The sequence below is a fragment of the Nicotiana tomentosiformis genome, chromosome 12 (assembly GCF_000390325.3).
Source record: "Nicotiana tomentosiformis chromosome 12, ASM39032v3, whole genome shotgun sequence".
NCBI lineage: Eukaryota > Viridiplantae > Streptophyta > Magnoliopsida > Solanales > Solanaceae > Nicotiana > Nicotiana tomentosiformis.
Window position 1 is genome coordinate 134,813,703 of NC_090823.1, and position 16,167 is coordinate 134,829,869.

At 38.2% G+C, this 16,167-nt stretch overlaps 1 protein-coding gene across 1 annotated transcript; it reads right to left on the reverse strand.

Annotated features, from left to right (window-relative positions):
* Positions 1 to 236: 236 nt before the first annotated feature.
* On the reverse strand, positions 237 to 1,379 carry LOC138903443 (uncharacterized). Its single transcript, XM_070191414.1, has one exon. It carries the CDS (start codon positions 1,377 to 1,379, stop codon positions 237 to 239), a length of 1,143 nt encoding a protein of 380 aa, XP_070047515.1.
* Positions 1,380 to 16,167: the final 14,788 nt, after the last annotated feature.

Below are 16,167 nucleotides of genomic sequence, written 5' to 3' on the forward strand. Positions count from 1 at the left end.
TGTGAATGATGTGCTGTGGTTATTCTTGTTCGTTCTGCCTGTCAAAATCCCTGTTTTTGAAATGGTTCTTTGCCCTGTTGCTTAAAAGTTCTCGAAGGTGCCCTTTATTGAATAACCGGTCTACCTCCTCTTTTAGTTGCCTGCAATCTTCTTTTGTTGATTTGTCTGGGGTTACATCTCGATTCATTGATTCTGTGGTTTCCATTATACGGTCGATACCGATCCTTGATCGGACCTTATTCTCGATTGACATCCCTTCGAGCAGCGGGTTCAGCCCCCAACTGATCGTCTTCGACTCTAATTTTTGATTGGTACCGATTGTGCACGTCGGCCCACGTGATAGCTGGGTACTCGATCAGGTTATGCTTTAGTCGCCGTGATGCCGTCGAACTTCGTTCGTTCAAACCTTGAGCGAAAGCTTGAACAGCCCAATCATCTGTAACTGGTGGCAGGTCCATTTGTTCCATTTGAAAACGAGATACGAACTCTCTGAGCATCTCGTTATCATTTTGTCTAACCTTGAATGAATCTGATTTCCTCGTTGCGACCTTTATGGCCCCGGTGTGTGCCTTTACGAATGAATCTGCTAACATGCCAAATGAATCGATCGAATTCGGTGGTAGGTTGTGATACCAAATCATTGCTCCTTTCAAGAGGGTCTCTCTAAACTTTTTCAGCAACACAAATTCAATTTCATCGTCCTCCAAATCATTACCCTTGATGGCGTAAGTGTAAGAGGTGACGTGTTCGTTGGGATCGATCGTTCCGTTATATTTGGGAATTTTGGGCATACAGAATTTTTTGGGGATTGGTTTTGGGGTCGCGCTCGAGGGGAAAGGCTTTTGCACGAATTTCTTGGAATCCAACCCTTTTATCATTGGTGGAGCCCCCGGGATCCGGTCGACCATGGAATTATATGTTTCTACTTTTTTATCGTTGGCTTCGACTCGCTTTGTGAGCTCCTCGAGTATTTTAGCGATTTCGGAAGTAGTCCCCGATTCTTGCTCATTTGACCTCACTATGGCTGGCTCCGTTCCGTGGGCAATTTCTCGGGGTGAACTGGGCTCCGGCCTACTTGGTAGCTGGGTTTGGCTCTGCAACTGAGCTATCGCTACCTGTTGGGGTTGTAACATTTCAAAAATCATACGCAGCGCGTTTTCCTCAATATTATGAGTGTTTCCAGCTGCAGACCGAGTGCCACCATGAATGCTATTTTCAGGTTCAGAATGTATGTTTGCCTCAATGGCCACATGCGAATTGATATCTATCGGCACTCCGATCCGAGCTCCAACGGCGTTGACAAGAGGTCTTTCGGTACTAGGTGTGAAGTTGTTGTTCTCATCTTGAAGACCAGCTTCGTTGTCGATAGGTAAGGCCATTTGATTGGTAGTTAGTCGTTGCTAATCCGAAATTCAAAATACTCTCGGAAACAAGCGCAATACGGTGTGTTTTTGCAGACTCGTATCAAATAACTACTGTTATCCTTAGCCCCACGGTGGGCGCCAAACTGTTTACCCAAAAAACGGATTGAGTTGAATTTGTACGTAGTTCTAAGGATGTGTGGTATAGCTTAATACAAATCGTAAGAATGAATAGAAATATCAAATATGGATTGCAAGGAATGCAAAATAAACAAGGTTGTAAAGAAGATGATTTTTGGGACTAAACAAGTTGAATCAATTTATGAATCTTGAATGTCACGACCTGAAATTTCCATCTGCGGACCGTGATGGCGCCTAACATTTCACTTGCTAGGCAAGCCAACGTTAGAATAATATTATCCATTTTTAAAATTATTTTTTAAATTTATTAATAACAAAGAACAAATGCGGAAGTAAAGTCTAAAATATAGTAAATAATCCTTAAAAAAAAACGGTGTCTAAATACCATCTCAGAATTGGTATCACAAGTGCATGAGCTTCTAGAATAATACAAATAAAGGTCTGAATAAGATAAAGCTGTCTGGAAACAAACACACAACTAAAGTAAAGTTGACGGGGACTTCAGAACTGCGAACGCCGTGCAATTATACCTCAAGTCTCTTATGAGTAGCTGAAATCCGAGCAAGTCTATGGTACGCCGTTGGGACCAACTCCGAAATCTGCACAAGAAGTGAAGAGTGTAGTATCAGTACAACCGACCCCATGTACTGGTAAGTGCTGAGCCTAACCTCGACGAAGTAGTGACGAGGCTAAGGCGGTTCACTTACATTAACCTGTACGCAATATTAGTAACAACAACAAATAATAGAAATAAATCAGATAACTCATTTATAATAATTGAAACTAATTCAGCAGTGATAACCAATTATCATTTTCATCAATTCTATTGCAGCGTGCAATCCGCTCTCACAATATATTCACATTCAATTCTATTGCAGCGTGCAACCCACTCTCCCAATATATTCCTTTTAATCAAGTATGTCATATATTTATTTCAATCAAGTATATATAGACTTTTAAATAAGTATGTTGCGGCGTGTAATCCGATCCCCCAATATTGACTTTTAAATAAGTCTGTTGCAGCGTGCAATCTGATCCCCCAATATTGACTTTTAAATAAGTCTATTGCGGCGTGCAATCCGATCCCCCAAATATTGACTTTTAATAAGTTTGTTGCGGCGTGCAACCCACTCCTCCAATATATATATATACATTTACCAATTCAATGTTGTTGCGGCGTGCAATCCGCTCCTCCAATATATTCATTTACCAGTATAATCATACAAAAATTATCCAATTCCGCTATGAGTATAATCATACAAAAATTATCCAATTCCGATATCAAATGGACCTTCAAATCTTAAATTTTTGTTTTTGGAATTTTATAAAAATATAATTTTTCTTCCATAAATTCACGGATTCATGATATAAACGAGTATGGAATCATGAAATATAATCAATATAGGATAAGGAACACTTACCCCAATGTTTTCCTGTGAAAATCGCCCAAGAATCGCCTTACCCGAGCTCAAAAATTGAAAATGGTTGAAAATGGGCCGAAACCCCATTTCCAGAACTTAAGTTCTGTTTTTCAGTTTTTTATTCATCGCGATCGCGAAAATACGTTCGCGATCACTTAGAACAACTTTGCCCAGGTTCATTTTACTCTTCGCGATCGCGGGAATGGCTTCGTGATCGCGAAGCACATTTTGGCTGCCCAGACTTTTAACTCTACGCGATCGCGTAAATGGTCATGCGATCGCGGAGTACCTTTTCTCAGCCTTACGCGATCACGTACTTACTTGTGCGATCGCGTAGTACAATTGACGTGCCTAGCTTCGGCCTTCCTTCCTTCTACGCGATCACAGCTTGTCCCTTGCGTTCGCAGTGCACTGTGAGTTTACCTTCCGCGATCGCGTGCCCATCTTCGTGAACGTGAAGGGTAAAACTCACTACTTGCAATTTCCTCTTCGCGATCGCGAAGCACAATGCACCAGATGACAGCAGAAGCTCAAAAACCAGATTTTTTAAGTTCAAAATCATCCTGTAGCCTATCTGAAACTCACCCGAGCCCTCAGGGATCCAAACCAAACATGCACACAAGTCCTAAAATATCATACGAACTTTCTCGTGCGATCAAATCACCAAAATAACACACAGAACTACGAATCAGATACCAAATCAAAGGAAAGTTTCAAGAAAACTTTAAAACTTATATTTTCACAACCAGACGTCCGAATCACGTCAAATCAACTCTGATTCTCACCAAATTCGGCAGACAAGTCATAAATATTATAGTGGACCTATACTGGGATCTGGAACCAAAATACAGACCCGGTGTCAATAAATCCAATATCAGTAATTTCTTAAAAAGTCATTAAGCTTTTAAGCTTTTAATTTTTCATCAAAATTCCATATCTCGGGCTAGGGATCACAGAATTCGATTCCAGGCGGCATACGCCCAAGTCCCAAATCACGATACGGACCTACCGGAATTGTCAAAATACTGATCCGAGTCCGTTTGCTCAAAATATTGACCAAAGTCAACTCGGTTAAGTTTTAAAACTCCATTTCACATTTTAATCCATTTTTTACATGAAAACTTTCCGGAAAATTGTACTGACTGTGCACGTAAGTCGAGGAATGATAATTAGTATTTTTTGAGGTCTTAGAACACAGAATTACTTATTAAATTTAAAGATGACATTTTGGGTCATCACGTTCTCTACCTCTAAAACAAACGTTCGTTCTCGAACGGAGTTAGAAAAAGTACATGTGCTGGAGAAAAGGAGTGGATATTTACTCAGCATGTCCGACTCGGACTCCCAGGTAGATGCCTCTACTGGCTGACCTCTCCAGTGAACTCGAACTGAAGGAAAACTCTTAGACCTCAACTGCCGGACCTGTCAGGCTAGAATAGCCACCGGCTCCTCCTCGTAAGTCCAATCTTTGTCCAATTGGACTGAACTGAAATCTAACACATGGGACGGATCACTATGATATTTTCGGAGCATAGACATATGGAACACCGGATGAACCGCTGATAAACTAGGTGGTAATGCAAGCCTGTAGGCTACTTCACCCACCTTTCAAGAATTTCAAAGGGTCCAATATACCTAGGGCTTAACTTGCCCTTCTTTCCGAACCTCATTACACCTTTCATAGGTGAAACCCGGAGTAATATTCTTTCTCCAACCATGAATGCAATATCACGAACTTTACGGTCGGCATAACTCTTTTGCCTAGACTGAGCTGTGCGAAGTCGATCTTGAATAATCTTAACCTTATCCAAGGCATCGTGTACCAAATCGGTACCCAACAACCGAGCCTCTCCCGGTTCAAACCAGCCAACTGGCGAACTGCATCGCCTTCCATATAATGCCTTATATAGAGCCATCTGAATACTCGACTGGTAGCTATTATTATAAGCAAACTCAGCAAGTGGAAAGAATTGATCCCAAGAATCTCCAAAGTCCATAACACAAGCGCGAAGCATATCTTCCAATATTTCAATGGTGCGCTCTGACTGTCCGTCTGTCTGTGGATGAAATGTTGTACTCAACTCAACCCGCGTGCCTAACTCATGATGTACAGCTCTCCAGAAGTGTGAGGTAAACTGCGTACCTCGATCTGAAATAGTAGACACGGGCACACCGTGAAGGCAGACAATCTCACGAATGTAAATTTCAGCTAACCTTTCTGAAGAATAGGTAACTGCCACTGGAATGAAATGTGCTGACTTGGTCAACCTATCCACAATGACCCAAACTGCATCAAATTTTCTCTAAGTCCGTGGGAGTCCAATAACAAAATCCATAGTGATACACTCCCATTTCCATTCAGGAATTTCTAACTTCTGAAGCAAACCACCAGGTCTCTAATGCTCATACTTAACTTGCTGACAATTCAGACACCGAGCTATATATGCAACTATATACTTTTTCATTCTCCTCCACCAATAATGTTGCCGCAAATCTTGATACATTTTGGCGGTACCTAGATGAATAGAATACCTGGAACTGTGTACCTCTTCAAGGATTAATTCACGAAGCCCGTCAACATTAGGCACACAAATACGACCCTGCATTCGCAGAACTCCATCTTCCCCCACAACAACCTGTTTGGCATCGTCGTGCTGCACTGTGTCCTTAAGGACAAGCAAGTGAGGATCATCACACTATCGCCCTCTGATGCGCTCATATAAATAAGACCGAGCGACTGTACAGGCTAGAACCCGACTGGATTCTGAAACATCTAACCTCACGAACTAATTGGCCAAAGTATGAACATCTGCAGCTAACGGTTTTTCACCAACCGGAATATACACAAGGCTGCACATACTCACAGCCTTTCTACTCAAAGCATCGACCACCACATTGGCCTTTCCGGGGTGATACAAAATGGTGATATCATAGTTCTTCAACAACTCCAACCATCTTCTCTGCCTTAAATTTAAGATCTTTTTGTTTGAACAGATACTGAGGGCTACGAAGATCAGTAAATACCTCATACGAGACATCGTAGAGGTAATGCCTTCAAATCTTCAGCGCATGAATAATGGCTGCCAATTCTAAGTCATGAACAGGATAATTCTTCTCGTGAACGTTCAACTGCCGCGACGCATATGCAATCACCTTGCCATCATGCATAAATACTGCACCAAGCCCAACGCGAGATGCATCACAATACACCGTATAAGATCCTAAACATGTGTGTAATACCAACACTGGCGACGTAGTCAAAGCAGTCTTGAGCTTCTGAAAGCTCAACTCATACTCGTCTGACCATCTAGATGGGGCATCCTCCTAGGTCAATCTAGTCTTAATAGTTGTTCATAATCAATTACAGAATAGTCAATTAACTCCATGTTAACAAAAATCTTGTTTCAAACCTTCACAATACTAGTAACGAGATGCGAGGCATGAAGACCTCGTAATTATTTATCCGAATTAATGAGTCGCATTTAACGTCACCTGGGCAGGCTCCTACCTCGTAGGTTAAAACTCAATAATTACAACATGAATTTGGCAAGTATGCATAGAGAATTTCATACAAGAATTTTCAAATAAGCCTAACAGGTATGACTCCCTATTATTGCTATAGTACAATTTTAATTTCACAAGGGAGAATTTAAACACAAGAATTTTTATCACAAGGATCTCGTCCTTATATAACTTCTACCGCAGCTCATAGCTCGTTTTAAACATATCAATTTATTTTAAAATGTGAGGACCTCAGCCTCAGTTCTAAATCACAAGTAATATGTACATCTTGCCAATCGAAACTTTCCATTTTCTCCTTTTAAATAACTTTCGTTAAACAAAATCACAACACATAATGAACCCCACACTGGTAGGGCATATAATTCTTAATTTGTAATTAATTATCCGTAAATTACATCAAAACTTACCGAAATGAGTAACAGAAAGACACCTTTATCCTCACAACTCTTATTAGAGACCAACATGAAATGATAGGAGTAGTTATCTCCATTAAACCTCCCAATAGGAGTAAACACATAAGTAGATTATAGAATTACGAAGCTCACTCATAAGTGGAGCACAATAGAAGGACTCGTCTTGATACTCAGAACCGAATCAAGTTAAGGAAATTATTCCTTTATTTTAAATCGAGGTCATACCTATAACGATACCATCTGATGTAACGACCTCCGCCTTTCCATAAAATAAATATAACAACGGTTGGGTCTCCACCTCTAGGACGCTTTCTACCCGCCTGTCCTCCACCCCTAACTCGTTGTGTGGGTGGTGTAGTAACTGCAATGGGGCACGTAGCCTGAGTGCTTTGATGAAATATTCCTCTCCCAAGTTTGAGGCAATTTGTTTTTCATGATGTGCCTAGTTTCACCGTATTCATAACAACCCCTTAGCGGGTTTGGCTGCTCATATTGAGTCTATGCCAGATAACTGGAATAACCATTGTAGGAAACTCATGTCAGTGGTGCATTAAAAGAACTTACTGGAGCACCCCAAGTAATCCGATGTGCAGACTGGGCTGGCCGACTGCCCGAGCCCCCACCATAATGATTTATACTTGCAGAGTAGAATCTACTGAATCCCCAGAACCTCGAGACGTCTTGGTCTCCTTAGTTTCCTTTTTCCTCATTCCAAACACGTTCTAATATCTTGGCAATTTCTACCACTAGTAGAAATGAAGTATCAACCTGTAGCTCCCGAGTGGTACAAAATTTTACGATTATAATTGAGTCCTTTAATGAGTCTGTGGACTCGCTTTCTGGTTGTAGGAAGCAAAGTAGGAATATGACCGGCTACCTAATTGAACCTGATGGCATATTATGACACCGTCATGGTGGCCTGACGCAACCGTTCAAAATCTATGCGCCACGCATTACGGAGAGTCCGAGAACAAACTCTTTCAAAAGCGTTTCTGAGAACTAAGCCAAGTGGGCGGTGTTGCATTGGCTGGTCTTCCCTCTTCATAGGCTTGCCACAGACACTTGTGGAGAATTATCTCTCCCAAGGCCAATTTATTCTTTTGTTATGCTGAATCAACACTGTTGAGCTGACCCATTTCTTAACACCCCTATTTATACACAACGATCACAAAAGTAGAGCTCCATACAGACAAATCTTGGTCTAAAATCTCGTCAACCACTGTACTTCCTCCGAAGCACCCCAAAATCCGCAACCATAACGTCTACGCTGAGTAGATTTTCTGAAAATTAAAGTTATTTCTCTAACTCCTTCGGTACTGAAGTATAGGATTATTAAGTAGGCGAACATACCGCAAGTCCCAACCTTATCCTCTACAAACTATCAGGTCTTAAACATGTATAAATTTTGGAGAACCTTTCAGTACCACATATAAACATTTCAGGCCAAAACTGATATAACACATGACCCCGCAATCCATCCATTGATAGTGGACTCCCCCACTCGGCGTTATGCCATAGTTTACCACGTCCGATGATCCACAATATTAACCTTCACAACTCGTATAAATCAACCAGATGCCAAGATTCGTTGCACCCCTCACATGATTCACTGGTTGATCTCTCAATACGTCTGCATCATCAGTTGGAACCACACATTGAGGCAATGTTGAGCATCTCTGGCTCTCGTAGTCCATCCCAGAATTGGTGTCACAAGTGCACGAGCTTCTAGAATAATACAAATAAAGGTCTGAATAAAATAAAGCTGTCTGAAAACAAACACACAGCTAAAGTAAAAGTAGACGGGGACTTCAGAACTGTGAATGCCGTGCAATTATACCTCAAGTCTCCTATGAGTAGCTGAAATCCGAGCAAGTCTATGGTACACCGCTGGGACCAACTCCGAAATCTGCACAAGAAGTGAAGAGTGTAGTATCAGTACAACCGACCTCATGTACTGGTAAGTGCTGAGCCTAACCTCGACGAAGTAGTGACGAGGCTAAGGCGGTTCACTTACATTAACCTATACGCAATATTAGTAACAACAACAAATAATAGAAATAAATCAGATAACTCATTTATAATAATTGAAACCAATTCAGTAGTGATAACCAATTATCATTTCCATCAATTCTGTTGCAGCGTGCAACCCGCTCTCACAATATATTCACATTCAATTCTGTTGCAGCGTGCAACCCACTCTCCCAATATATTCCTTTTAATAAAGTATGTCATATATTTATTTCAATCAAGTATATATAGACTTTTAAATAAGTCTGTTGCGGCGTGCAATCCGATCCCCCAATATTGACTTTTAAATAAGTCTATTGTGGCGTGCAATCCGATCCCCCAAATATTGACTTTTAATAAGTCTGTTGCGGCGTGCAACCTGCTCCTCTAATGTATATATACATTTACTAATTCAATGTTGTTGCGGCGTGCAACCCGCCCCTCTAATATATTCATTTACTAGTTCTTATAGAAGAAATTTTCCAAATAAATGCAACAATTAATATAAAATTATAATACAACAAGCATACAATAATTATGATTTAATTATGAAATAAATAATGACAAATAGCAAGTTATTATGAAAATCATAGAGAAAATAGGCAGTTTAATATTTAATATGCTAAATGTCAAATAACAATTAAGACACATAATTCAAATAGCATGTAACAATTAATGCAAGAATTCAAGTATTAATATTTGACAAAGAATAGGAGAGAAACAATTATTATAATAATTAATTCATTATTTAAAATAATTTATGATTTTTCAAGTAAGTAGGCAAACAATTAACTTGACGATGTATAGACACTCGTCACCTCACCTATACGTCGTTCACATGCATTTCACATAACAAATAATTTAAGGGTTCTATTCCCTCAAGTCAAAGTTAACCACGACACTTACCTCCCTTTGCAAATTCCAATCAATTACTCGACCACGACTTTTCCTTTTAAATTTGTCTCCAAAAGCTTCAAATCTATTCACAAACAATTCGATATACTCAATACGAATCATAGGAATTAATTCCATATGAATTTATTAATTTTCCGGATAAAAATTCGAAATTTATTTAAATATTCGGCAGTGGAACCCACGTCTCAAATCCCGAAAAAACTTGCGAAATCCGAACACCCATTCCGCTACGAGTTTAATCATATAAAAATTATCCAATTCCGATATCAAATGGACCTTCAAATCTTAAATTTTCGTTTTTGGAAGATTTTATAAAAAATCTGATTTTTCTTTCATAAATTCACGGATTCATGATAGAAACGAGTCTGGAATCATGAAATATAATTAATATAGGATAAGGAACACTTGCCCCAATGTTTTCCTGTGAAAATCTCCCAAGAATCGCCTTACCCGAGCTCAAAAATTGGAAATGGCTGAAAATGGGTCGAAACCCCATTTCCAGAACTTAAGTTATGTTTTTCAGATTTTTATTCATCGCGATCGCGAAAATTCGTTCGCGATCGCGTAGAACAACTTTGCCCAGGTTCGTTTTACTCTTCGCGATCGCGAAGCACATTTTGGCTGCCCAGACTTTTAACTCTACGCGATCGCGTAAATGGTCATGCTATCGCGGAGTACCTTTTCTCAGCCTTACGTGATCGCGTACTTACTTGTGCGATCGTGTAGCACAATTGACGTGCCTAGCTTCCGCCTTCCTTCCTTCTACGCGATCGCAGCTTGTCCTCTGCATTCGTAGTGCACTGGGAGTTTACCTTCCGCAATCGCGTGCCTATCTTCGCAAAGGGTAAAACTCACTACTTATAATTTCCTCTTCGCGGTCGTAGGAATGGCTTCGCGATTGTGAAGCACAATGCACCAGATGACAACATAAGCTCAAAAACCAGATTTTTTAAGTTCAAAATCATCCCGTAGCCTATCTGAAACTCACCCGAGCCTTCGGGGATCCAGACCAAACATGCACACAAGTCCTAAAACATCATACAAACTTGCTTGCGCGATAAAATCGCCAAAATAATGCCTAGAACTACGAATCGGACACCAAATCAAAGGAATATTTTAAGAAAACTTTAAAACGTATATTTTCACAACCGGACGTCCGAATCACGTCAAATCAACTCTGATTCTCACCAAATTCGGCAGACAAGTCATAAATATTATAGTGGACCTATACCGGGCTCCGAAACCAAAATACAGACCCAGTGTCAATAAATCTAACATCTCGTAATTTCTTAAAAAATCATTAAGCTTTCAAGCTTTTAATTTTTCATCAAAATTCCATATCTCGGGCTAGGGACCTCGGAATTCGATTCCGGGCATACGCCCAAGTCCCAAATCACGCTACAGATCTACCGGAATTGTCAAAATACTGATTCGAGTTCGTTTGCTCAAAATATTGACCAAAGTCAACTCGATTGAGTTTTAAAGCTCCATTTCACATTTTAATCCATTTTTCACATGAAAACTTTTCAGAAAATTATACGGACTATGCACACAAGTCGAGAAATGATAATTAGTACTTTTCGAGGTCTTAGAATATAAAATTACTTATTAAATTTAAAGATGATATTTTGGGTCGTCACATTGAAAGAACAACTCTTATAAGAGAATATGGTGCTTGTATTATAATGTAAGCAAAACTTGGTCTTTACAGAAATAATAACCATCCCATTTATAGTAGAGGGATCTTACTTTAGATATAATTAAAAATACATAGTGTGAGACCCATGATAAATCAGCTTTTTCATAATTCCTGCCAGGATTTTCTCCTCTAGTGGGATTGCAACGGCTCTTGTCTATGAGCTCGATATTGATTCGAGTTTTCGGTCTTGACTCGAGCTCTCGATCTTGACTTGATCTCGATTCTGACTCAGATCCTTGAATTGATTCGGGGTCAGTGTTGGTCAGTCTCTGAATCATAAGCTCGATAACTTTACTTTGCATCATAGTTCGATTTGGATTCGAGCTTGATATTGATATCGAGCTCGACATTGATCGGTCCCTCGGGCTCGAAGCTTGTTTGTACCATCTTCGGAACCCATCTCTAAGTCTTACTTCGATCCATTATGTTTTGACCTCGATCAATCGTATGAAGGCCGAAATCTATTTCGACTGTATACAGTAGGCTTTGAAGTTTTTTGGCTTGTGAAAATTGGCGTCTTTGAGGATCTTGATTAGAGGCTGTATGAGTACCCTCATTGTTTCTTGGAACACCCTTTTGTTAGGGATATATTAGATATGCTCTAGATCCAATCTCATATTTGATGATTTGAACATATTTTTGTGACTGTTATTTGATATAAAAATATATGACATTTGATATTCATTTATCATAGTTATTGTTAATTGCTTGATTAATTTAATAAGGTCCTTGATTAAATTTTGAGGCTTGTCATCATGATGGAGATCATGATAATGAGAGTAAAGTCTCTTATAATTTAATCTAAATTTTGTTCTTGATCGTAGGATTATTAATTTGGACATTAGTAATCCGGTTATATCAATATTTATGTGATCGTCTTTATGGGATAAAGATTAGTTGATCTCATTAACTAAATAACATAAATAGATGATGCATATAGAGATATGATCATTGAACCGATTCATTGGATAAATCCTAATGGTTAGAATTACCATAAACTGCCAATAGGATATTCTCTTGAAGAATGTGATGTAAGAGTTTCCTTTGACCTGATATCATCATAGTAATTGACAAGTTATTTATTGTGCTTTGATACTAGACACCTATGGCCATAGGGCGATAGTTGAAAGGATATTGGGTGCGATTAAATACTTGTAGAATTAGTGATTGATCAAGATAGAATATGTCAACTCTTGGTAATGAGTTTAAGCTCCGAGTTATCATAAATTATAACCGACCAAATTAAGACCTTGGCCAGGGAGATTGAATGAAAAAAGAAAAGAGTTTCTTAGATCATTCAATGGTCGATTATTTTTTACATGAACACATAGTCGGTCGCCTATTAGGATTTGACAGTTGAACCATATCCTAGGGTGACTCGGAGAAATAAAGACAGAAGGAATTAATACATTATTCTTCTACAGGTTCTTGAGAGTAAATTGTATACTTCATGTTATCCGGTCGTTAAGGAGTGTTGCTAGACGCCGCCCTTGATTAGTATATTGATGTGATCAATTTACTACCGGTTTAGTATTGAACCTACGGGGTCGCACACTAACGAGTGTTCTGATCTTTGCTAAAAGATTAATTACTTTATTATTTGATAATTAAATTAAAAAATTTAATTAGTCAAATAAATTTAGTTATTAGTTAAAATGAAATATTATTATATTCTTTGCTAGCACAGAGGATATAATATATATTGTGGACAAGTTGAAATTTTCTATTTTAAATAAGAAAATTAAATTACATCTCTTGGTTGATATATATGCACTTGATAATTATAATTAATATTTATAGAATTCAATTTAGAATTGAATTCCATAAATGAGTTACATGTTTTTATTTTAAATTGTTGACTAATTTGTAGAATTGAATTCCATAAATGAGTTACATGTTTTTATTTTAAAATGTTGACTAAATTGTTGACGAATTCAATTTAGAATTGAATTCCATAAATGAGTTACATGTTTTTATTTTAAAATATTGACTAAGTTATAGAATTCAATTTAGAATTAAATTCCATAAATGAGTTACATATTTTTATTTTGAAAGTATGACTAAGTTGTAGAATTCAATTTAGAATTGAATTCCATAAATGAGTTACATATTTTTTAAATATTTACCATAAAGCATGTGATTTGTATTTTCCAATGAAAATTATGTGTATATATATGTGTGGGTCCTAATTAAGAATTAGGGTGATATAGATCTTACACATATTGTAAAGTCATGTAAAAACCAAGAGAGTTATTCTTGAGAAGAAAATTACTTTGAGAAAGTAATAGTGCAACACAAAGCCAAGATAGAAAATACTAGTACAAGAAAATTATTTCTTGTTCTTCTACCTTTGAGTTGAGATTTTTGAGAAAAATTTCAACACAATATTTTCATTCAATTTGTTCGCGGGATTTCATTGATCAAAGAGTTGATATCAATGATCAATCTCGGTGTGGATACGCATAGAGTTTTCGCACTATCGAAGAAATTTAAAACGAGACTCTCTTCATCAGGTACGTCTTAGATCCGATCTTTGACATGCAAAATAATTTTTAAACACAAAAAGTTCCACCTAGGATTGTTATTGTCTTTCGCTGTGTGTTATGAACACCTCTACGCAATCCTACACCTTTTGTTTACTTGTATGTTTTCGACCTTCATTTGGATATCTTATCTTTTGAGTATTGTTTGACATGGTGGGTGTAGCTTTTTTTACTCGTTGTATTATTTGCTTCCATTGTTTTATTAGCGTGTTGTTGCTAGTGTTTCTTTATTGCTTCATTTTTACTGCTGTTGAGCCTAGGGTCTTTGGAAACAGCCTCTCTACCTTCATAAGGTAGGGGTAAGGTATGCGCACACACTACCCTCCCAGACCCCACTTGTACCTTGAGTCGGGGATCTATCGGAAACAACCTTTCTATCTCCACAAGGTAGAGGTAATGTCTGCGTACATTCTACCCATTTCAGACCCCACTTTGTGGGATTACACTGAGTTTGTTTTTACAGTGATAAAAGTAAGTTATATTATATATGTGATTATTAAATTTGTTCTGCCTGGCATAATTGCGAATTTTTTATTGTGATGTCCATTTTTGTTTTAACTTTAACCGGCATTCTGGTTTTAGCAACTTTAGGAAATTGCTATAGACTAGTATGAAAAAACTTACTTTGCCATACTATAGTTATTAATATCCGTGAAAGTCATGCTTGTTTTTGGAGTAAATTCCTCGGATGGTCACCCAATTTATCAAAATATTCTATCAAAGTCACTTTTGTTTCTTTTCGAACAACAAATTCACCCAACTATTGTCTTATGACTTAGAAAATAAATACCATACATTTAATATGTCATGTCATATGAAAACCTTATATTTTTAATAATAAAACTCACTTAACCATTAGTACAAGTTCATTGTCAAAAGTTTATTTCTTTGTCGGGATATTTCCCTTTACTTTTTCGTTGTTTCTTGAGCTGAGAGTCTATCGAAACAACTTCTCTACCTGTCCTCGTTAGGGTAAGGTATGTGTACACACTACCGTCCCCAGACTCCACCTGTCCGATTACGCTGGGATTGTTGTTGTTATTTCCCTTTACTTTGTCCATTTCTTTGGGGGGGGGGGGGGGGTGCTTGGAGGTTTCTATATATCAATGATTTGTATCTCTAAATGAATTCTTTGCAGGAGAAATTGACAATATGGATCACAATGAAACAGGATGCCACCCTCCTACAGAAGGCCCTATTTTGTGCATTAACAACTGTGGATTCTTCTGAAGTTCTGCAAGCATGAACATGTACTCCAAGTGTTACAAGGACATGATATTGAAACAAGAACAGTGTAAGCTTGCGGCATCATCAATAGAAAACCTTGTCAATGGATCAAGTGCCCGTGAGAAGGGACTAGTAGTTAGCTCTGTGAATGTGCAACCTTATTCTGTGGAAGCAAAATGTGTAGCTTTGCCGTCATCTCAATCTTCAAGCTCCGGTGACTCTGATGAAGTAAAGGCTAAGAATGGTCCTAAGCCGTAACACCCCAGACTTACAGAGTTCCACATCGGCAAAACACAAGGGGGATGCTGGGTATACAAGTTAACAAGCCTTAGACCTTAGTGACGCGTTTTAAACCGGTGAGGGCCCAGACTCAAATCGGACAATATCACTAGCGAACTGGGCTGTTACATAAGCGGTGCAACTCTAGTCAGAAAAAGGTTGACTTAACTGGATTCAAATGCCCTTGTGGTAAGGGATTTTTTCCTTCCTATACAATATTTAAAATTTATTTACCAAAATTGTCCTAGTTTTATATATTATCCACCCTAAACAAAGAATACTTACAAATTATATACAATCCGTTATTAGTGCCTTGAATTAAGGGATTTAGTTACATCCATTTCCTTTTTTTTCTCTCCTTTCCTCTTTTCTCACTGCCGCATCTCTCATCAAATTTTCTTTCTTTCTTCATCTTTCTCTTTCACCGTTTTTCTCTCTCAATAAGGTAAGCCTAAAAATTGTCTTCTGTCAATATACCTATTGAAGTAACCTCCAGGTCGTAGGAATTGAAGGTTCGAATACTAATCTATCATAAAGCTTTGAATTCGTATTTGAGTTTTCAAAAATTATTATTTGTTTGAATTGGATATTGTTGTAAACAATTGAGAATATTGTTTGGAGTTTATATCTCAATTTTGA

What these genes read in the sequence shown, in the direction of transcription:
- LOC138903443 (XM_070191414.1), bottom strand. Translation starts at nt 1,379, where the DNA reads ATGGCCTTACCTATCGACAACGAAGCTGGTCTTCAAGATGAGAACAAC.